The 23,753-nt window shown below is 39.4% G+C and overlaps 1 protein-coding gene across 50 annotated transcripts in view; it reads left to right on the forward strand.

Annotated features, from left to right (window-relative positions):
• PBRM1 (polybromo 1) overlaps positions 1-23,753 on the forward strand; it is a 142,513-nt gene that overhangs the window by 52,202 nt on the left and 66,558 nt on the right. For 32 of the 50 annotated variants that reach the window (XM_054552092.2, XM_024244396.3, XM_054552118.2 and 29 more), the window contains 5 exons: positions 2,241-2,454; positions 8,023-8,164; positions 9,687-9,784; positions 19,549-19,825; positions 21,627-21,732. In XM_054552092.2, the coding sequence (XP_054408067.2) occupies positions 2,241-2,454; positions 8,023-8,164; positions 9,687-9,784; positions 19,549-19,825; positions 21,627-21,732 (837 nt within the window). Of the gene's footprint in view, positions 1-2,240; positions 2,455-5,763; positions 5,860-8,022; positions 8,165-9,686; positions 9,785-12,113; positions 12,159-19,548; positions 19,826-21,626; positions 21,733-23,753 lie in introns of all 50 variants that reach the window. The other 18 variants (XM_024244402.3, XM_054552101.2, XM_009238923.4 and 15 more) reach the window with 2 other exon arrangements.

Below are 23,753 nucleotides of genomic sequence, written 5' to 3' on the forward strand. Positions count from 1 at the left end.
TTCTAGCTCCGTGACTCTGGTTCCTAATCCCCTTCAACTGCTTTATGTGGTGGCTGAACTTGTGCAAGTAATTAACCTCATATGCCCAGTTTTCCCATTTGAAAAAGAAATAATACCCATCTTGTGTGTTGGTTTTAGGATTACCTGAGGCTGGTACTTATCAAGCTCTTAACACATAATTAAATTCTTTTTTTTTTTTTTTTTTTTAAAGGCGGAGTCTCACTCTGTCGCCCAGGCAGGATTACAAGTGTGAGTCACTGCACCCGGCCTAATTAAATTCTTTTTTTTTTTTTTTTTGAGACAGAGTTTCACTCTTTTGCCCAGACTGGAGTACAGTGGTGTAATCTCTGCTTACTACAATCTCCACCTTCCGGTTTCAAGTGATTCTCCTGCCTCAGCCTCCCAAGTAGCTGGGATTACAGTCACCTGCCACCACACCTGGCTAATTTTTTTTAGTTTTAGTAGAAACAGGGTTTCACCATGTTGGCCAGGCTGGTCTTGAACTACTGACCTCATGATTTGCCTTGGTCTCCCAAAGTGCTGGGATTACAGGCATGAGCCACCGTGCCCAGCCTAAATTCTTAATAAATGATTATTGTTCTTACCTGGGAGTACATAGCAACTATATGTTTATTCTGATCCATCAAGAAAAATTTAAATTATGGTCCTTACACACTGTTTAGGAGTTTGGGGAAATGAGCAACATATTTTTTATTTTTATAAAAATAATTACGTTTTGTTTGCTTTGGTGTTTTTATGATTTGCTTCTACCTAAAAATTCCCTCAGCAAGGGAATACTCCTCAGGGATGTTTTAAATCAGTGGGCAAAGTCACAGAGATTTAAGGCTAAATTATGTCTGATAGAATCAGCCAAATCTAGGCTGGGCGTGGTGGCTCACACCTGTAATCCCAGCACTTCGGGAGGCCGAGGCGGGCAGATCACGAGGTCAGGAAATCGAGACCATCCTGGCTAATATGGTGAAACCCCGTCTCTACTAAAAATACAAAATAACCAAATTAGCCAGGCGTGGTGGCACGTGCCTGTAGTCCCAGCTACTCAGGAGGCTGAGGCAGGAGAATCATTTGAACTCAGGAGGCGGAGGTTGCAGTGAGCCGAGATCGCGCCACTGCACTCCAGCCTGGCGACAGAGTGAGACCCCGTCTCAAAAATAAATAAATAAACAAATAAATAAATAAATAAAAAAGAATCAGCCCAATCTAAATTTATGCTATCCTAAACTTCATGTTACTGTTTTAGTTCTGGGATCTGTGAATGGTTACTTGCTCCTTTTGACCAAGCACAGCAAACAGTCTCTGAAGAAAGCACATTTCAAAAAGAAACTATTTTGCAACCTTTAAAACTAGTGTACTTTTACTATTTAATATTCTATTTCTATGTAATATTTCTCTAAACATGCAATTATGTTAAGCATTTTTAGCATTATCTTTAATAAACATTAGAGAGGTTTTTTTGTTTTTGTTTTTGTTTTTGAGATGGAGTCTTGGTCTGTCACCCAGGCTGGAGTATAGTGGTGTGATCTCTGCTCACTGCAACCTCCACCTCCTGGGTTCAAGCAATTCTTCTGCCTCAGCCTCCTGAGTAGCTGGGATTACAGGTGCATGCCACCATGCCCAGCTAATTTTTGTATTTTTAGTAGAGACGGGGTTTCACCATGTTGGCCAGGCTGGTCTCGAACTCCTGACCTTGTGATTCACCCACTTTGGCCTCTCAAAGTGCTGGGATTACAGGTGTGAGCCATCACACCCGGCCTTAGAGACAATTTTTTTAAAGTAATTATTCCCTTTATCTTAGGATTTTTTTAAAAAAGGGCGAGGCATGGTGGCTCACACCTGTAATCCCAGCACTTTAGGAGGCTGAGGCTGGCAGATTGCCTAAGCTCAGGAGCTTGAGACCAGTCTGGGCAAGATGACGAAACCCCATCTCTACTGAAAAATCCAAAAATTAGCTGGGTGTGATGGTGTGTGCCTGTCTTCTTAGCTACTCGGGAGACTGATCTGGGAGAATTTCTTGAGTCCCAGAGGCAGAGACTGCAGGGAGCCAAGATCGTGCCCTTGCACTCCAGCCTGGGTGACAAAGCCAGACCCTGTCTCAAAAATAATAGTAATAATAATTTTCAAATATATTTAGTTCAATCTGGAAGGTTGTTAAATGAACTTTAAAGTATGGTTCTTTCTTTGTCTCATTCGTCCCTTTATAAATACTTTTTTTGTCTTTCCAGCTGCACGTTATGAAGAGGGAGAGTCAGAAGCAGAAAGCATCACTTCCTTTATGGATGTTTCAAATCCTTTTTATCAGCTTTATGACACAGTTAGGAGTTGTCGGAATAACCAAGGGCAGCTAATAGCTGAACCTTTTTTCCATTTGCCTTCAAAGAAAAAATACCCTGATTATTACCAGCAAATTAAAATGCCCATATCACTACAACAGATCCGGTAAGATGTCTTCTACATTATTCAGTATAATTTTATTTTGTTGTGGTTGAGCCTGCACATAATGTATTCCTTCCTAAAATGGATAAGGATATTAAAGGTAAAAATGGTGTTTTTTTTTTAACCTCAAATTTTAACTGATCATTACCTTTTTTTTTTTGAAGCAGAGTCTCACTCTGTTGCCAGACTGGAGTGCAGTGGCGCAATCTCGGCTCACTGCAACCTCCGCCTCCTGGGTTCAGGCAATTCTCTTGCCTCAGCCTCCTGAGTAGCTGGGACTACAGGTGCGCACCACCACACCCAGTTAATTTTTGTATTTTTATTAGAGACTGGGTTTCACCACTTTGGCCAGGATGGTCTCGATCTCCTGACCTCATGATCTGCCCACCTCGGCCTCCCAAAGTGCTGGGATTACAGGTGTGAGCCTCTGCACCCAGCCTTAACTGTTCATTATCTTATAACTGAGCAAAGTACAAAAATCTTTCAGCCTACATCTTTTATTAATATTTTAATTATGACAGTTAATCTGTATTTAAGTTATGTATCTATAGTTGAAGCCCCAGGATAAGCATAGTCAGTTCCTGGAGAATTCATTAACTAAAACCATACCAGAAAGATGATTCATCTTGTTCTCTTTTTTCTGTTTAGAAAATGTTAAAGTGATCATTGGGCTACCAGACAGAATACTTAAATCACAATAGTATCATTAAAAATAGTAGGACGTCTCAACCACAAAAAAACAACCCAATTCAGAAATGGGCAAAGGACTTGAATGGACCTTTCTCCAAGGAAAATATACAGGTGGCTAATAAGCACATGAAAAGATGCTCAGCATCACTAATTATTAGGAAAATGCAGTTCAAAACTATTGTGTGATACCACTTCACACTCATTCGGACGGTTACTTTAAAAAAATAATAATAATAGTTACTGGTGTGTATGTGGAGAAATTGGAACCTCTGTGCAGATAGTGGGAATGTAAAATGGTATAGATGCTGTGGAAAACAGCATGGCAGTTCCTCAAAAAATTAAACATAGAATTACCATGTGATTAAGAAATTCCATTTTGCATATGTACCCCAAAGAAGTGAAAGCAGGGTCTCAAAGAGGTATTTGTAAACCTATGTTCACAGCAGCAGCATTCACAATAGCTAAAACATGGAAGCAATTCAAGTATCCCTCAAGAGATGAGGGGATACGCAAAATGGTGTGTACATACAATGGAATATTATTCAGCCTTTAAAAGAAATTTTGAAATGCTCTAACATGGATGAAGCTTGAGGACATTATGCTAAGTGAAATAACCCAGTCACAAAAGACAAATACTGTATGATTCTATTGATATGAGTATAGGTGTAGTCAGAAGTCATAGAGACATAGACACTGATCCAGAACATTAAAAAAAAAAAAAAAATCAGAGACAAAGTAGAATGATAGTTGCCAGGGACTAGGGGAAGAGGGAAACAGGAAGTTACTGTTTAATGGGTATAGAGTGTCAGTCTTACAAAATGGAAAGAGTTCTAGAGATGGATGGTCATATTAATTGCATAGCATTATGGAAGTATTTTATACTACTAAACTGTACACTTAAAAATGGTCAAGGTAGGCTGGGTGCAGAGGCTCACACCTATAATCCCAGCACTTTGGTTAGCCAAGGTGGGCAAATCACTTGAGGTCAGGAGTTTGAGATTAGCCTGGCAAACATTGTGAAACCCCGTGTCCATTAAAAGTACAAAAATTAGCCAGGCGTAGTGGCAGGAGCCAGTAATTCTAGCTACTCGGGCAGCTGAGGTAGGAGAATTGCTTGAACCGGGAAGGCGGAGGTTGCATTGCAGTGAGCCTAGGTCGCACCACTGCACTCCAGCCTGGATGACAGAGTGAGACTCCATCTCTTAAAAAAAAAAAAGGTCAAGGTGGTAAATATTGTGTTATACCAAAATTTTTCAAATTGGGGGGGAAAAGTAACCTATTCTTCAGTGCCCATTTTCTATCCATACCTCCCAATATCAAATTTGCTTTATTCTTTTTGTTAAAGAGACAGGGTCTCTGCTCTGTTGCGTAAGCTGGCATGATCAACTCGAACCTCTGGGCTCAAGGGATCCTTCTGCCTCAGCCTCCCAAGTAGCTGGGACCACAGACACATGCCACCATGCCCAGCTAATTTTTTTTAATGTTTTTGTGGAGACCGAGTCTTGCTTGTTGCCCAGGTCTTGAATTTCTGGCCTTAAATAATCCTCTCACCTCAGCCTCCCAAAATATTGGGATTACAGGTGTGAGCCACCATACCTGGCCTTTTAAGATCTCTTCTGTGAAAGCTAAAAAAAATCCATAATATCATGGAGTATATTTTTGGAGTCTGTATGATATCTCTGAAAGTCAAAACTCCTGATTTCCAGATAGACACAAAATTCATGAGCTTTTAATTTACTTTTAAATAGATCCTGACCTAATTTCTGTTTCTGTAAAAACAGCAGGGTCTCAAAGAGGTATTTGTAAACCTGTGTTCACAGCAGCAGCATTCACAATAGCTAAAATTTCTGTTTCTGTAAAAAGCAGAACAGGTAACCATTCCCAAAGAATCATAAAAATTCAAAACATTCAAAAGAATAAATAAGGAAAGTTAACCAAAAATCTTAAGTTGGAATCAAATGAATGTGTTCAAAATTACTTGGTTTGCCTTCCATCTTTTAATCAGTCTCTGCGAATTTTGATATTACCTGTACATTCCAAGCTCCTTTCTTACATTACAAATTTTCAAAGATATGTATTGCTTTCAGGAAATCAATAAAAATTCTTAGACTTTTTTGATATAAAGAACAGAAAAACAGTTTAATTGGTCCCACTGTGCCTTGTTTATTTAAATTAAAAATAAACTTAAAAATATCAAAAGTTGGCCAGGTGAGGTGGCTCACATCTGTAATCCCAGCACTTTGGGAGGCTGATGCGGGAGGATCGCTTGAACGTGGGAGATGGAGGTTGCAGTGAGCCAAGATCGTGCCGCTGCATTCCAGCCCGGGTAACAGAGTAAGACCCTGTCTCAACAAAAAGGAAGAAGTAATATTATAAAATATGATGCTTTATAACAGAATACCCAGATAGAGTCAAGAAGCAGATAAAACTACCTTAGCTAAGTAACAGTAAGTTGGCTTCATGGCAGATATTTAAGCTTCCAAACAGTAGGAATTAAAATTCTTGTTCTTGCTGGATTCTAGGAAATAAGGCTGGCTAACAAAGTATGTTTCATGCTTTTGCATTTGTAACTTTTGTTTTCACCATTTGATCAGTAATAATTTTTTTTTTTTTTTTTAATAGAGACAAGGTTTTGCCATATTGCCCAGGCTGGCCTCAAACTCCTGAGCTCAAGCAATCTGCCGGCCTTGACCTCCCAAAAGTGCTGGGATTACAGGCGTGAGTCACCACGCCTGGCCTTGATCAGTAGGATTTATGGTGCTTTTATTTAATCCAGACTTTGGAGGTCCTGTATACAAGTAGGATACAGAAAATTAGTTTTTTTGGTCTTATTAAAATAACATGGAAATTAAGACTGACATTCATTAAGGAAATAGCCTAGAAATATGTCTTTTATATTCTTTGCATTGGGAAAAGATAGTGATAGTCTTGCAGATGTTAAGAAGTTCCCTGTCCAAAATTTTGAACAATTTTTGTTCTTGGTTTCCTTTCTCCTTCATTATTATTTTTTAATTATTTAAATAGTCTTATTACAGTAGCTTAGTTCAAAAGAAAACAAATTCTTAGCCAGCTCAGTCCCCTGCCAACACAGCCTTCTTCCAAGTTGAAATTTTCTAGTATAAACTTTGCTTTAAGTCAGTAATATCTCCCCTCCCCTTTCTAATTTATAATGGCAATTGTGCGGCACACAGGGGAGAGTAAGGAATAGGGAAGTTGCTGCAGCCCAGCGCACTAAAGTTCTGAAGGGCCAACTATTATGTCTAATACTGCTGCCTTCCGCGGATTGTGAGCCAGTGGTGCCTGACAGGAGCCTTACTGTGCCTATGATCCCTTCCATTGTGGTCTACAGAGCAACAGGGAGGTCTAGGGGCAGTGCTATTCAACAGAACTTTCTGCGATGATGAAAATGTTTTGTTATCAATATTCCAATGTGATAGTCACTAGTCACATGTGGCTATTGAGCACTTGAAATGTGGCTAGTGCAATTAAGGAATTAGATTTTAAGTTTTATTTAATTTTAATTTAAATAGCCACACATGGCTAGTGGCTACTATATTGTACAGTGTACCCCTAGGAAGATCTGTTGGTAGAAGGAAGATAGTTGAGTTTCCCCAAAAGCAACAAAAATGGAAGAGTAAGCAGGAACTAGATAGTGTAGACTCCATATGCTACCTTCTGCTGTACTGGGATTTGTCCCCCCTATTTTTTTTTTCTTTTTCCTCCCCCACTACCCTTGATTAATAATAATCTGATAAATATCTGCAGGTTTATTATTCGTTGCCTTTTGCAAGTTTGGGTTTTCTGTCTATTTGAGGGTGTTGAGAACATCTAGCGCTCCACCCTTTGAGTTGACGGGAACAAGTCTGAGGCTGTAATTTGAACTGTAGGTGCTAGCTACACAACCTGGTACTGAGAGCTGAATTTGTGCTTAGTTGTTGTTTGCTTCATCACAGAGATGTTCTCTAATATTCATCTGTTGGAGCACAACACAGAATCTGAATATGATTTTGGTAAATTTTAAATAAAACTTTACATGCAGATGCCATTCTAAGAGAAAATTCATTTATTCTGTGAAGCTGTTTATACATATTATTGTTAACTGTCTTTGTGATTTTGATGGTTAACATGCAAATGCTACAGTCAAAAGATTTAAAGTCTGTCCTGTCTAAATCCATATAGTGTTACAGCAAATAGTGACTCTACTTTGTACAAAGTACATAAGGGCTTTATGATAGTTGATACAATAATAATGATTGTGTTTAAGGGAGATACTTGAAATCTTAAGACTTTTAAGTAAAAATCCCAACTTTAAGCTGCCAATTTATTATGTGTTTATATTGCAATAATAGAAGTGAATGGACTCTGATATATCTATCTCTCTTTTACCATCATAAGACCACTCTTTATTGTTTATAAATACTTTGCACTGTCAGTACTGTCTCTTTAGCCCTTATGAACTAGAATGGCCTTTTGTTTTCAGAAATGGGTAGATCACCATGATTCTTCATTGAGGTCACTTAAAACCTCCCTAATTTTTGTTCCTTCATAAGGTTCGCTTATTAACTATTAGGATTTTTCCATTAGGGTTTTTTCCAAGTAGAATATTTGCTTTGTAATTGTCTTCTTTACTAGGTCTTCTTATTATTTCTTATAGTGTTTTAGTTTATTCTTTTGGATTTTCAAGTAAACTGTCATATTACCTTAATGTAATGGTGCTTTTGCCTCTTACTTTGTATCTCGAAAGTCATTTTTAAGTTCCTAATCAGTATTACCAGTAAAGATACCATCTAGTGCTTGTCAAGATTTTGCATTGGACTTTCAGGAAGAATGTTTCATAATTTTCATGACAGAAAATTCTAGCAATTTCTTTGTCTTTCACAGAACAAAGCTGAAGAATCAAGAATATGAAACTTTAGATCATTTGGAGTGTGATCTGAATTTAATGTTTGAAAATGCCAAACGCTATAATGTGCCCAATTCAGCCATCTACAAGCGAGTTCTAAAATTGCAGCAAGTTATGCAGGTGTGATTTATTGTTTTTGCTGAGTTTGTTGTGTATATGATTAAAATAATTTTGCATGTTTTGAGTGTGTTCTAGTAAGATGTGTGATCCCCCCAACCCTCAGCAGTAATATTACATCATTTGGCTGGGTGCGGTGGCTCACACCTGTAATCTCAGCACTTTGGGAGGCCAAGGTGAGAGAATCACTTGAGCTCAGGAGTTCAAGACCAGCTTGGGCAACATAGCAAGACCCCCATCTCTACAAAAACTGCAAAAATTAGCCGGTCCTGATGGTACATGCCTGTAGTCCCAGCTACTCAGGAGGCTGTGGTGGGAGGATTGCTTGAGCCTGGGAGGTGGAGGTTGCAGTGAGCTGAGATTGTGCCACTGCACTTCAGCTTGGGCAACCAAGTGAGACCCTGTCTCAAACAAACAAACAAACAAACAATATATCTAATATATATATAAAATATGTATTTTATATATTATACTTACATGTTATATATTTTATTATGTATTTCATCCACAAGTACTGCTGAATATTTTTTTGGAGTTGTCTTAGCCATATAGAGTAGAAATAATAATTGAGACGGGGTTAGCCTTCTGATGGGAGGAAGCAGGGATTGGTCCCTGTATAGTAATTTTGGGATTCTCATGAAGTCACCCTGCAATCACCGATGACATTCCATCATTTAGATTTTATTCCTTTGGTTCTAGACTTTGTTAAAGTAGGGCTGATTATATGAGAAAGGACATCTGAAAGTGAATTAATCTTTGTATATTGTCTATGAATTTATCAGATCCTCTCTGAGAACCCTTGGAAGGATGTCTCAGGTCATGGTTCATCTAGGGGTTTTAAGATGAAAAGGTAGATATGAAATACAAATTGGGTCTGTCTGACAGTTTTTGGTAGAATCTTTCTGGAAAGGCAAATCTCTGAACAAGGAAGCAAGAAAGGCAATTTTAGATCACCCATAGAATCTTCATTTTATATGATTAACACTGAACCTTAGGCTAAGACTTTCAGGTATTACCTTTTTAGTACTCTGTACATTCCCTAAGCCTGCTGTGCTTCGACTTTCAGCTCTGTTTGGCAGAAGGCCTTTAAAAATGCATGTGTTGAAAAGTAGATCTTCTTTCACTTCTTGCATTAAACTTTATTCTTAGCCACACTGCCCCTTAGAAGTCAGGAGTACCAAAGGCCCTCTTTGAGTTGGTTTTACTTAAGTAGGACAACCAGAGCAGGATGCTTCTGCAGCTTGCCTCAGTGCTTTTAACCAGTTAGCACCCATTATAGTCGTACATGCTCTGGCTGGTATTGACTCCTCAACCCTGTAGATCCATTTTTTAACCTACTCTTTTTGTCATGCAGGCTTTTGTTAAAATTGGTTGCTGAAGATGTTTAATGACTCTTTCATTTTATACATCCTGCATGTGATTGTATTTTTCTGAGTGAATCTGATATGTCTAGCTGTTTAACATTCATATATTCAGAGGAGTGTTTGGCACATGAGCTCAACTCCTGAGATCTGCTCTGTTTTAGGCAAAGAAGAAAGAGCTTGCCAGGAGAGACGATATCGAGGACGGAGACAGCATGATCTCTTCAGCCACCTCTGATACTGGTAGTGCCAAAAGAAAAAGGTATATACCTTCTTATAGCTGGGGACATCTCAGTTCCTATTAATTTTGTTTTAGATAAGTGAAGAAAATATATATTTTTTTAAGCTATCAAGTTGTAAGCTTTAAATAAATGGTAATGTGTTCTCTTTTAAAATTCATTTGCAATTGGATGATTAGCTTTTTTTTGTAAAAGTGCCATGTTACTTTTAGATGACCCAGATGAAAATGACTACTACATATATAGCTTGGCAAAACATGTTATTCTGTTTGCCCTCTGGGTTTTTTTTTTTTTAATGTGGCATTTTAAGAATGCCACTTAAATCTAACGTGGGTAATTTCTACATGGTGAATTACAACGATGCAATTTGAATTAGGAAAGGTAAGGAGAAATTTGATACTACCACTGCAGTGAGGTATGTCATTGGTCCTACCCTTTGTTTGTCCTTGTTCACCTCATCTTTATTTGCCATTTTAAGAATGTCAAATTATAAAATAACAAATCATAACTTCTTATAGCTCATAAAATGTTGAGCTAGATTTTTGGGTTTTTTTTCCTATCTAACCTTTCTCTCAACTTCCCTAACCTTTTCTCCTTCTCACGGGTTTTGTGGAAGGGGATCTTACTGTGAGATTCCGAAGCTGAGATCCTATAAGGAATTTTGCAATATTATCTCTTGCCATGCAAAGTTTCTCTCGCCTGATCATTGTGGAACACTATATTGTCCTTTAATCATGACTGCCTCACCATCTTTGCAGCAACAGTCAATCCAGGGAAGATACCTTCAATAAGGAATAAGCTAATCACTAATAGCAAGGCTTGGCAGATTCAAAGTTGAATGAAGTCTTTAGTAACTGTTGACACAGTCTGTACATGCATTAAGAGATCCACTAAGGAGAATTTCAAAAGTAGTTTAGAAAAGAGAAGCTGTCCTGCTTTCCTTCTTATAGATAGCATTGTGGAGAATTTTTTAAGCTTTACCATGGTAACTAAATTGATTGGTATACCCTGAGATGTGAGTCTCCTCCCTTACTGGCCTACGAATTTCATCTTCCAAGTTCTTAGTTCCTTGTTATACCAGGGACAATGGAGGAAAAGTGTGAAACCAGATCAAAGACATCAAATCAAGAACAACTTTGAATGTAATTATGTAACTCTACTGCAGCATCACCTGTGTTTTCCAGATCAGTCACCTATCAAAGATAAAAACTTATCAGGCAAAAGAAGGTAATGGAGGCAAAAGTGATGGTACAATTAGTGCCAACACTGGATGAAAAGAAAGATCTTAAATTAGTTGAGTATTAAGAAAACAGTTCCAACGAAGCATTAGCCCAGGCCAGATACTCGAAAATTATATATCTCTGTGGCTAGTAGTCTGTGGGACACCCAAATAAGCTGAAGTTTTTGGCCAGGCACAGTGGCACACGCCTGTAATCCCAGCATTTTGGGAGGCCGAGGCAGGTGGATCACTTGAAGTCAGGAGTTTGAGACCAGCCTGGACAACGTGGTGAAACCTCATCTCTACTAAAAATCCAAAAAAATTAGCCAGGCGTGGTGGTGGGCGCCTGTAATCCCAGCTACTCGGGAGGCTGAGGCAGGAGAATCGCTTGAACCTGGGAAGTAGAGGTTGCAGTGAGCCGAAATTGTGCCATTGCACTCCAGCCTGGGCGACAAGAGCAAAACTCTGTCTCAAAAAAAAAAAAAAAAAAGTTAAGCATTATGTTCTTAAAATAATAAAAAAAAATCTTACTTCAGACAAAAAGTCTCTTTACAAACAGGTTTCCTAGGAAGTGTTTTGTACAAATGAAGTGAAAAACACACATAAAAGAACAATATAAATCATCCACTAAAAATATAAAAGAATTAATCTGAGTTTGAAATGTAGACATGAGTGGACGTTAAAAGATTGGAAGGATTGAGTCTTATACTTTGGACTATGAAAAAGGAAATAACATGATCAGTTATGTTGAGAGGTTTTGGTAATAAGAGATTTCTTCAGAAGTGAGGCAGACAGTAGCCTAGAAAATTAAGCTAATCTTGGCCACAGAAGTCAGGGCTAAGTTTTCCAAGTACCACTTGACTTGGCTTCTAAGTGCTGTGTATGATTCTGCCTTCGCCTTTTTTTTAATACCAAAGAATGTGAGAAAAATTGATTGTGGGTATATTCTCTTCATTCTGGGGGTGCATTCTTTCTGCCAACATCTGTCTTCTTTGTTGAAATGTTTCAAATGTTGTCTTTGGTACTTTGGACTGAATAATCTTTTTCTTCAACCATACATGGTTTGTACATGACCCTCCAATGTTGCTTGTTTTGTTTCTCTTTACATGTAATGTTTGTTTCTGCTTTCCCAGGAACACTCATGACAGTGAGATGTTGGGTCTCAGGAGGCTATCCAGGTGTGCAGTCCTTTTTTATGCATAAACATTCTTTTAAAGTGTATCTTCTGTGGCATGATCAGTACTGATTAGGTGAAAAGTGAAGCCTTAAGCATGTGAAAAAAAGTCTTTATTAGGGTGCCAGTTTATTTTATGAATAAAGAAAGCAGTACAGTTTAAAAAATCTTGTTAGCAAAATAAATTCAGAATTAACCTAGTTCAGAAGTAGCCTTAATTTGTTGCTAGCTTTGCCAGGGACAGAAAGCCCCCTCACCAATCATTGTGGCTGTGTTTCTGTAGCAAAAGGTAGAAGGTGGCAGTGCTGGTGCAGGACTGGCAGGTGCTGATTCCCTTTCAGGGATGCCTTTTACAGATTGAGGGTGGTGGAGGGATCAAAATCAGCTTCACAGTCCGAGTGACATCAGTGCATGTGGACACCTATGCATTGGGTCAGTGCTTCTTGAGCATGAATACATTTCCTCAGTCTCTGATCTTGTTCATGTCTTTTATAAAAAGCATTCTTTTGCATGTTACTTATGATTTGAAAACAACCTATGTAATAATTGTGTAGTGCTTTTGTTTTCACATTTGCCATCTGACGTTCACAGAGTATCAGTTGCTTATAGAACACTAAACTCTGCTCTTACAGTTTATAAAGGAGAACATTTAGTCATCTCTTTTACCTGCCAGGAACATATAGGCCAAGGAAAGAGGCAGGTTGTAAACAAATGAAGTCATTTGGAAGCAAGGTGGTAAAATAATTGCATAAGGTACACTACTAAGCAGTTGTATAGGATCATTGCATGATTGCCCAGATAGCTTTAGGAAAGATTATTTTCCCACCATACTTTCCGTTGAAAGTTGAGTGTCTTGAGCTTACCCACATGTTACTACGATATGTATTCCACTCAGTAAAATTGCTATGTTATCATTGTTATCTTCCTAATATTTTCCTAAAGAAAAGTTTTCTTAATTAAATGGTAAATTTAAGAAAAAGACCATGGATTGTATTCTTTCATATCATTCATAATGTATGGCATTGAAACTACGTGGTAGTGGAAATAGAAATGGGGGGCATCACTGGGTAATGTTATAACCATGAGTTCTAGAGCCTGACTGCCTAAGTTCCAATCCCAGCTGCTCTTATTAGCTCTGTAATCTAAGCCTCATTTCAACTTTATCTGAAAAACAAGTAAATGACAATACCTTCATAGGATTGCTGTGAGGACCCAGTAAGTTAATATGTTTAAAGCTGTTAGAACTGGGTCTGGATGCACTGAGTACTCAGAAATGTAGCTGATTATTTTCTTGAAGTAGCACCTATTGACCTCAGGACTTCGTAGATTTTGGTTTTGTTTTTAGTCAGATGATACTTGTCTGGGAAGACTCATTGGAAAAGATGAATGAAAAGGTTTTATTTCTTGAAGACTTGAAGGTGAAATATAGCAAGCCTTGTAAAAGAAAGAACGTTTGGGTTTACTTAGCTTACTAGTAAGCACAACTGAAGCTCTTAAGGTTGGGGAGCTAAATGCTGGGACACCTTAAAGCCTGTAAACAGGGTTGACTTTGATTAGAGAGGCTGTTGGTAAGTGCCAACTGTTATTTTTTAGGAAACAGGGTCTCACTGTGTGGCCCAGACTGGAGTGCGGTGGCTATTCACAAGTGTGATCGTGGCACATTCTAGCCTCAAACTCCTGAGCTCATGTGATCCTCCCACCTCAGCCTCCTGAGTAGCTGGGACTATAGGCATGCATCACTGCGCTGGGCTGTGCCAACTTTTGGGAAAGGAAGGGACATAAAAGCAGCATGGTGATTATCAGCTGATTCAAATGTCTGTTCTGGTTATTTACTTTATGGCCGTAGGTATTCATTTGGTGTCTCTAAGCCTCAGTTTTTACATCTGCATAGTTGGGGTAATAATTGTACTTGATTCTGAATTTGAAGATTAAATGAGAGTGCATAGTGTTTAACATTTGGTAGAAGTATTAGTAGCTATAGTTTACAACTGTATATAGGAATGGTGTGTGTGTGTGTATTTGTAAATATTAGTATATATAAAAATAAATAGTAGCTTTAGAGGAAGAATATTGATAAGGGCATTTGACAAAGTGGTCAGCCACAAAGTATGAGAGCCAAGGACTTACACTGTGGCATGAAACATTAAAAGGAAAACAGGATGTAGAAGGGCTGTGGAAGTCTTCTAGAACTTGGTGATCAGCCAGGGGGAAAAAAAGTGACTGATTTAGGTGTTTCAGGTTGGGTTGGGTTCCAGAGGATAGTGTTGATGGTGATCCTGGAAAATCACATTTGCCATCTCACATCAGGGATTCAGAATATAGCCTCTGCTAGTGCATAAACTTTGTGCAAATTAGAAAAAGCAGCCATTTCTCAAGACACTTGACTCGCATGAATTGGAAAATTGTTGTAATATACTTATTTTGATCGCACAGGACCCTTATGTCCCATTTCCTATGAAATTCTAAAATTGTGGTGTACTTATTACAACAGTATCTATGATCTGAATTGTTGTCCTCCTAAGTATCTTTTGGTCTTTCTTTTTTTTTTTTTTTTTGAGATGGAGTCTCGCTGTGTCTCTCAGGCTGGAGTGCAGTGGCGCGATCTTGGCTCACTGCAACCTCTGCCTCCTGGGTTCAAGTGATTCCCCTACCTCAGCCTCCTAAGTAGCTAGGATTACAGGCGCACGCCACCACCCCCAGCTAATTTTTGTATTTTTAGTAGAGACAGGATTTACCATGTTGGCCAGGCTGGTCTCGAACTCCTGACCTCAGCTGATCTGCCTGCCTCAGCCTCTCACAGTGCTGCGATTACATGCGTGAGCCACCATGCTTGGCCTTTTTGTCTTTTTTGAGACAGTCTCACTCTGTTGCCCAGGCTGGAGTGCAGTGGCACCATCATGGCTCACTGCAGCCATGATTTGGGTTCAAACAATCCTCCCACCTCAGCCTCATGTGTAGCTAGGATCACAGGCATGTGCCACCATGCCTGACTACGCTTTTTTAAAGAGGTGGTGTCTCACTGTATTGCCCAAGCTGGTCTTGAACTCCTGGGCTCAAGCAGTCCTCCCACTTCAGCCTCCCAAAGTGCTGGGATTACAGACAGGAGCTACCACACCTGGCTCCCCTTAAGTATTATGGCTCCTTGAATGCACAATGATGAACAGTCCTGATTTTGAATTCCTTTAAGATGTATTTTATACTTTAATATGCTTAAAGGTGCTGATTTTAAAAAGGAGAATGATTATGCCAGTTACAAGGCCTGGGATTTAATTGTATGCCTTTTAATCAAAGGCAATTAATTACCTTGCCAAAAATGGGGAAGAATAAGGAACTATTCACAACAGTTAACGGTTTGAAGGAGGAGGAAAAGACATTGAGAAATTCTAAGAAAAATCTGAAAAGCAAAGTGACATTGAAAACAGTAGCCAGAGCCGGGTGCAGTGGCTCACGCCTGTAATCCCAGCACTTTGGGAGGCCGAGGCGGACAGATCACGAGGTCAGGAGATCGAGACCATGCTGTCTAACACAGTGAAATCCCGTCTCTACTAAAAATACAAAAAATTAGCCGGGCGTGGTGGCAGGCGCCTGTAGTCCCAGCTACTTGAGAGGCTGAGGCAGGAGAGTGGTGTGAACCTGGGAGGCGGAGCTTGCAGTGAGCCGAGATGGCACCTCTGCACTCCAGCCTGGGCGACAGAGCAAGACTCTGTCTCAAAAAAAAAAAAAAGAAAAAGTAAACAGTAGCCAGAAGTATCAAATAGGGCTCTGTGATGGTTATGTTTTGGTTGTAGAGTTTATCTCATTTCAGAAAGTATTTTAAACTTTCAGAAATCATGGATATAAGGCTCAGCCTCCATATTGGAAAAAGATAAAGCAAACATACCAGCTGCCCAAGCTAATACAGTTATTATTATAAAAGAGTATGAAGTTGGCTCTGAGTTTTTTCTGGCAGCCGGATTAAAATTAATGGGCCAGTGGCTCTCAGTCTCTAAGGCACTGTAAGGATCTGGAAAAATGTAAATGAAAGATGAAACTGGATTTTTTCAGAGAAGGTCATAAGTGACTCTAGTAATAGAAGTTTTGCTTTCTTTGAGGCTGGAAATCAATTACACATCCTTTACTTAAGGAATAAATGATACAAATGGAGAAAGGATGCTACTAGTAATATGAGTGCTGAAACAGTAAATTTCAGTTATTAGAGCAGTTTCTTATATACAACTAGATTTCCACATTCTGGGTATGTCTCACTCAAAGCTGCCAAGTATCAGAATTACTGGCATTGGAAGAATGGACCGCTTGCCATTCTTTTACTTCACTGGCAAAATTTAGTTAAAAACTTTCTCTCCTCTTATAAAAATCTGCCCTAGATTTACTCCCATCTGAGAGTATTTGCAGCTTCATACAGAAAAACCTAATGATAATTGGGCTTAGTGTGCTGAAACCCAGATGGGAATGGGGTGAGCGCCTCCTGGTCCAGGTCAGGGCCTTGACTGAACTGTTAAGCCTCTTGAAATTGCTAGAATGAGGACTAATTTCATCCTGTCCTGTTTATTGAAGAGATCCTGTAAGCTTAGAGCTTCAAAATTGAATTCCTCTGTCTTCCTTTTAAAGTCCACCCCACATGCGAGACCTAATCAAACCACATCTGACTTCAAAGTCAGGTTCTGAAATTTTTCTTTAGAGACTTCCTGAAGGTTAAAGTCATCTGTGTTCTAATCTCTGCCCAGATGTGGAGCTCTATGGTATTGGAGCTTTGTCCCAACTTCCCTTGTATTATCCACTTGCCAAAGACTTAGAATGAGAGAACTCTTCCTGTCACATCATTGCCCCAGGATGTCTCCTTAGAGAAGGAGTTTCCACTAGGTAAAATATCTAACAAATGTTTTGCCATCATCTAACTTATTTAACGAAAAAAAAAGTGCTGAGGAGAGAAAATGGCAGGAATTGTCTGAGGTCCACAATGAGCAGGAAATAAGCAGTCAGAGTGAAGACGCAAGTTATGAGGATGATCCCAACTCTAGCAGGAAACAGGCTAGGCTCTTGTCTGTTTCTTTCCTAATTAAATCACTTTGTTTGCCTTGAGTTATAGGCATTTCTGAGAAGCCTAAAAATCTTAAGGATAGATATTTATTTTCTCAGCTGTTAATTCTTGATTTTTCTTTCTGTGTTTTAAAAAAATGTATTTTGAACCTTGGAGAGAAAAGATCTGGCCTTTGGCTTCTTCATGACCCAGGAGTAGTGCAAGTAGTCAGGGGACTGGACCAGAAGACCTATACAGCCACATATAGTTTGCCTGAGGAATGAACTTTTTTCTACCTACAGGATAGGAAACAGATGCAAAATATTTACCTCTAAGTACAATTGGCCCTCTGTATCCATGGCTTCCACATCCAGGGATTCAACCAACTACGGATAGAAAAAAAATTTTTTTAATTGCATCTTTACATGTACAGACTTTTTTTCTTGTCATGTCCTAAGCAATACAGTATAACAAAACAACTATATAGCATTTTTAATGTATTAGGTATTACAAGTAATCTAGAGATGATTTAAAGTATACAGGAGGATGTGCACATGTTATTTGCAAATACTACGCTATTTTATATCAGGGACTTGAACATCTATGTATTTCGGTATCCAAGGGAGATCCTGAAACCAATTCCCCATGAATAACAAGGGATGACTATATTATAGGATCTTAGTAAATATTTTTTTTAATAGAAATTAAGTTGACCAGGCACGGTGGCTCATGCCTGTAATCCCAACACTTTGGGAGGCCAAGGTGGGCGGATCACCTGAGGTCGGGAGTTTGAGACCAGCCTGGCTAACATGGTGAAACCCTGTCTCTACTAAAAATACAAAAATTAGCCGGGCATGACCGAGCTCGATGGCTCAAGTCTGTAATCCCAGCACTTTGGGAGGCCGAGGCGGGCGGATCACCTGAGGTCGGGAGTTCGAGACTAGCCTGACCAACATGGAGAAACCCTGTCTACTAAAAATACAAAATTAGCCAAGCGTGGTGGTGCATGCCTTGTAATCCTAGCTACTCGAGAGGCTGAGGCAGAAGAATTGCTTGAACCCAGGAGGCAAAGGTTGCGGTGAGCAGAGATTGCGCCGTTGTACTCCAGCCTGGGCAACAAGAGTGAAACTCCATCTCAAAAAAAAAAAAAAAAAAGCCGGGCATCGTAGCAGGCGCCTGTAATCCCAGCTACTCGGGAGGCTGAGGCAGGAGAATCGCTTGAACCCGGGAGGCAGAGGTTGCAGTGAGCTGAGATCGTGCCATTGCACTCAAGCCTGGGCAACAAGAGCGGAACTCCATCTCAAAAAAAAAAAAAAAACTAAGTCATAAGTCATTTCTTGTTATTACCTACTTCACTGTTCACTTGGAGACTGCTGGTTAGTCTAACTAGAATTTCTTTATCTGGCTAGAATTTCTTTAGCTGTGTCCTGAGTACATAAGAACAGTTAACCAGAAGCCATATCGGAAGAGCATTGCTTCTAAAAATTTACTAGGAAACTCACCTTGGGCAAGTCTTTTACCCTCTCTAAGCCAATTTTCTCAACAATTAAGAGATAGATCATCTGCTCTCTTTGGAGCCCTTTTGAACTCTGGATCTAATCTGTAGTCCCTTATGCTTTGTTCCATACTGCTTAAATCAGCTTCTCAGCATCACATCTCACTGGGGAATTTGGAGAACAAGACAGGGATTCATGCTCAAGGATGGAAATTTTACTCTAGAAAACTCAGATTAACCAGACCGCTTATTCTTTAAAGTAGGTTGGAATTGTGGAATAATGCTGATGGAGAGAGCAAGGACAACCCTGACAGAATCAATGCAAGAGAGGCTCATACCCACTGTAAAGACACTAGTCTGGCAGACAGTGTCCTTTTGTTTTCAGACAACCAAAATACACAAGTGTTCAGGAGTACTTGTCTTAAGAGATGAGACACTTCTCTTTTTAGGTTTTTTATTTCGTTTTGTTTTTGTACTTGGAAGTGAGGATATTATAACCACAGGGAATTGCTAGTTTTATTGCACTTTGGCTCTACTCATCTTTAAACAAAAAATACATCTCAGTTGACTATATAATTTCATTTTCTTTTGGTATCAGAGAGGATCTTTTTTCAAACATTTCATTTCATGACATATCTAAAAAGTTTGTTTGGTGTTCATTAACTGCTCCTGCCAGAATTACTGTGTTTTAACTATTTTGGAAATTTTCCTAATATTTGCTTATAACTTCCAGCATGGTTACTGTGTTTGTGGCATATGTAATCAATAAATTGTAATCATTATAAAGCACCACAAATAATTTGTTTTATTTTGTGGTCGTCCTTATATTAAGAAAACTGAACCTATTCTAATTTTTTCCCTTTTCTACCTCCCCCTCAACAGTAAAAAGAACATAAGAAAGCAGCGAATGAAAATCTTATTCAATGTTGTTCTTGAAGCTCGAGAGCCAGGTTCAGGCAGAAGACTTTGTGACCTATTTATGGTTAAACCATCCAAAAAGGACTATCCTGATTATTATAAAATCATCTTGGAGCCAATGGACTTGAAAATAATTGAGCATAACATCCGCAATGACAAATATGCCGGTGAAGAGGGAATGATAGAAGACATGAAGCTGATGTTCCGGAATGCCAGGCACTATAACGAGGAGGGCTCCCAGGTAAGGAGGGCCAGGGGTCCTGAAGAAGGCACATTTTGGGGGAGAGGAGTGCTTGTAGAATAACGCATTTTGAGAGACCTGCTCTAGAGGCTTAACTTAGATTATTCTTTTTGGTGACTAGGTTAATTGATTTTTCTTCATTGTTAACAGTCAGAGGCAGTACATTATAAAGATTAAATGTTCCTACTTTGTAATCTGACATCCTGGATTTGAATTTTGCTCTGCCAATCCCTGTGTAATTTATCCTTCCTGAGCCTCAGTTTCTTCATCTATAAATTAGGGCTAATAATAGTACTTGCATCAGGGTTGTTGTAGGATTTAAAAGAGATAATGTATACTGAGCATTTAGCAGAGTGCCTGGTACTGAATAAGCACTCAAAGGAAAGCCAATAATATTAAAATCTTTCATCATCATTACTATGATCCTCAACGACCATACTTCTCCAAAGATAGCCTATATAGAAAATGTATAATTATATAAAAATCAGCATGTTAGTCCCATAAATGCACCTCTAAATAATTGATTTAATTGATTTTGCTGCAAAGCATCTTGATTTTTTTTTGAGACGGAGTCTCGCTCTGTCTCCCAGGCTGGAGTGCACTGGCGCCATCTCAGCTCACTGCAAGCTCCGCCTCCCGGGTTCATGCCATTCTCCTGCCTCAGCCTCCTGAGTAGCTGGGACTACAGGTGCCCACCACCACGCCCAGCTAACTTTTTGTATTTTTAGTAGAGATGGGGTTTCACCATGTTAGCCAGGATGGTCTCGATCTCTTGATGTCGTGATCCCCCTGCCTCAGCCTCCCAGAGTGCTGGGATTACAGGCGTGAGCCACTGCACCTGGCCAAAGCATCTTGATTTTTAGTTCTTTATCAGTGTAACTAAGATACAGTCTCCCTTCTTTGAAACTTTTTCTATTTGATATCTTTTTATCCACTTTACTTCTCCCAGAAATAAAATAACATTTTCAAGTCATTTGTTTCCCTCTGCAATTACATTTGATTATAAAATAAAGTATGCATTGAGGATGCTTATAGATTAAAAAAATGGTTCTATCTTAAGGGTTTACACAGTCCTCAGTGTCATTGGCTAATGTACCACTTGTCTATCACTGGTAGAGGAAAAAGCCACCTTTAAGAGAGGTGGCCAGACAAGGGAGGTCACTTATTCCCTCAGCTCCTCTGCTTTGGTGGGTGGCCAAGGGAGGACATAGCATCTGCTGAGGAGGTAAGAGGAGGGAGCTATGGATGCAAAGCATAAGGTGAGTAACCTTGTTCTTGACTACATATTACCACCCTTGGCTCAGTCCTCGGAGAGAGATCCCTAAGCAAGGATAATTGTTTTTTTATAGATTAAGCTTCAGACTGTGAACTTAGATTTGGAATTTAAGATATTGAGATATTGCTCTCCAACTATCAGATATTTTTAGTCTCTAATTTCTATTGGGCTAAGTCTGCTACCTTGAGTGTCCAGTGGAGAAGAAAGGTTTTTGAAGAAAACAACACATGTAAATGTGTTTCAGGACTTCTATTAAAACCTGTAGTGATTCTACTACAGTGGTTCTCAAACATTAACATGCATGTCTGTGCATTAGAATCACCTGGGAAGCTTAAAAACAAACCAGTTAAGGCCTAGGCTCTCCCACAGATACAGTGATTTTATTGCTCTGTAGTGAGGCTGGTTTTGGTTTTCTTTAAGCTCCTAACTATCCTAAACTGTCTTTTTAAAACTTCTTTATGGATGCATTTTATAGCTTAATAAAAAGTTTTTAGAAAATAATTGAAATATATTTTTGGAATGTAGGTATACAATGATGCACATATCCTGGAGAAGTTACTCAAGGAGAAAAGGAAAGAGCTGGGCCCACTGCCTGATGATGATGACATGGCTTCTCCCAAACTCAAGCTGAGTAAGGCAGCCTCACACTTCATTATTTAGTTTAGTCTATCAAGGAGAGATTGCTGATTTTTCTGAAATAATATTTAATTAAATTATGAATATATTTGAACTCACTGTACTCCAGCATGGAGTTCTTCCTTCTTGTCAAGCCCTCTCATTTACTGTATTTTAAGTAGCTAAACTGTGACAAGCACGTGGGGAGTAAAATATAATGTCAGAGGTTTTGTTTACTTTCTTAAATGTGTAGACATTTTGTAAATTTTAAATAGAATAGATTTTTCTGTACATACAATGCTGTAAGAATATAGTAGCAGATTTTTTTTTCCTTGGTATGTGTGTCTGACAATTACTAGAATTAAAAATGAATCCCAGCAGTTCCAACTGGACAGAGTTTGAGGAGTTAGAGATGTCCAGCCACTGTACTATACTCAGCTATCATTTGAGTGTAGTCTGTGGTTGGTTGGTTTATTAAAAGTTGTAAGTGAAGGCCAGGGACAGTGACTCATGCCTGTAATCCCAGCACTTTGAGAGGCTGAGGTGGGCAGATCACTTGAGGTCAGGAGTTCAGGACCAGCCCGGCCAACATGGTGAATCCCCATCTTTACTAAAAATACAAAAATTAGCCGGCCATGGGGGTACATGCCTGTAATCCCAGCTCCTTGGGAGGCTAAGTCAGGAGACTTGCTTGAACCTGGGAGGTGGAGGTTGCAGTGAGCCAAGATCACACCACTGTACTCCAGCCTGGGCGACAGAGTAAGTGAGACTCTGCCTCGGAAAAAAAAAAAAGGAAGAAAAAGGTTGGAAGAGAAGACAGGAAAAGTTATTAATACCATTAGATAAGAGATTTCTGTCTTCTTTAAAATAATGTAAATAAAATAGATACCAAGCAATTGATAATGATATTCATTGGAGCCATATTTGCTGAAAAGGGGGAAAACAGACAGACTAGCTTTTTTTTTTTTTTTTTTTTTTTGATGAAGCATCTCACCTTGTCACCCAGGTTGGAGTGCAGTGGCGTGATCTTGGCTCACTGCAACCTCTGCCTCCCAGGTTCAAGTGATCCTTCCACTCAGCCTCCCACGTAGTTGGGACTACAGGTGTACGCCACCAGGCCCAGCCAATTTTTTGTATTTTTAGTAGAGACGGGGTTTCACCATGTTGGCCAGGCTGCTGTCAAAACTCCTGACCTCAAGTGATTTGCCTGACTTGGCCTCCCAAAGTGCTGGGATTACGGGTGTGAGCCACCCCGCCTGGCCCAGACTAGCTTTTTTATTTGAAATTAACTGTCAGCTAAATTCGATAGTAGATTCGGGTATGATTTACTGCTAAGCGATGAATCTTTCTTTTTAAGGCATTTGTCTTTTCATGGAATTGTAAAAGCCTACAGAAGGTTTGCAAAAATGTAAAACTTTCATTCCACTTTTAGGAACACAGTAACTTTTAAAGTTCAGGAAAAAAGGGCTTTTTATGTGGAATGTTAATTTCCTTTTTATTTCTTTTGTTTGTTTTAAATTAATAGAGGCAGGGTCTCCCTGTATTGGCCAGGCTGGTATTGAACTCCTGGGCTCAAGCCATCCTCCTGCCTCTGCCTTCTAAAGTGTTGGGATTACAGGCATGAGCCATGGTGCCTGGCCTCCTTTTTATTTCTCTATGTTTTTTAATGAAAATTTTCAAACATATATAAATGTAAAATACAGTGGCCAGGGGTGGTGACTCACTCCTGTAATTCCAGTGCTTTGGGAAGCCAAGGCAGGAGGATCACTTCAGCCCGGGAGTTTGAGACCAGCCTGGGCAACATAGGGAGACCCTGTCTCTAAAAAAAACATAAAAAATTAGCCAGGCGTGGTGGCACATGCGTGTGCCTGTGGTCCTAGCTATTTGGGAGGCTGAGGTGGAAGGATTGCTTGAGTCCGGGAGGTCAAGGCTGCAGTGAACCCTGATCATGCCACTGCACTCCAGCATGGGCAACAGAGCTAGACCCTGCCTCCAAAAAAAAAAAAAACAATAGTACAATGAACCCCTGTATATACT

This window comes from Pongo abelii, chromosome 2, assembly GCF_028885655.2.
Source record: "Pongo abelii isolate AG06213 chromosome 2, NHGRI_mPonAbe1-v2.0_pri, whole genome shotgun sequence".
NCBI classification, from domain to species: domain Eukaryota; kingdom Metazoa; phylum Chordata; class Mammalia; order Primates; family Hominidae; genus Pongo; species Pongo abelii.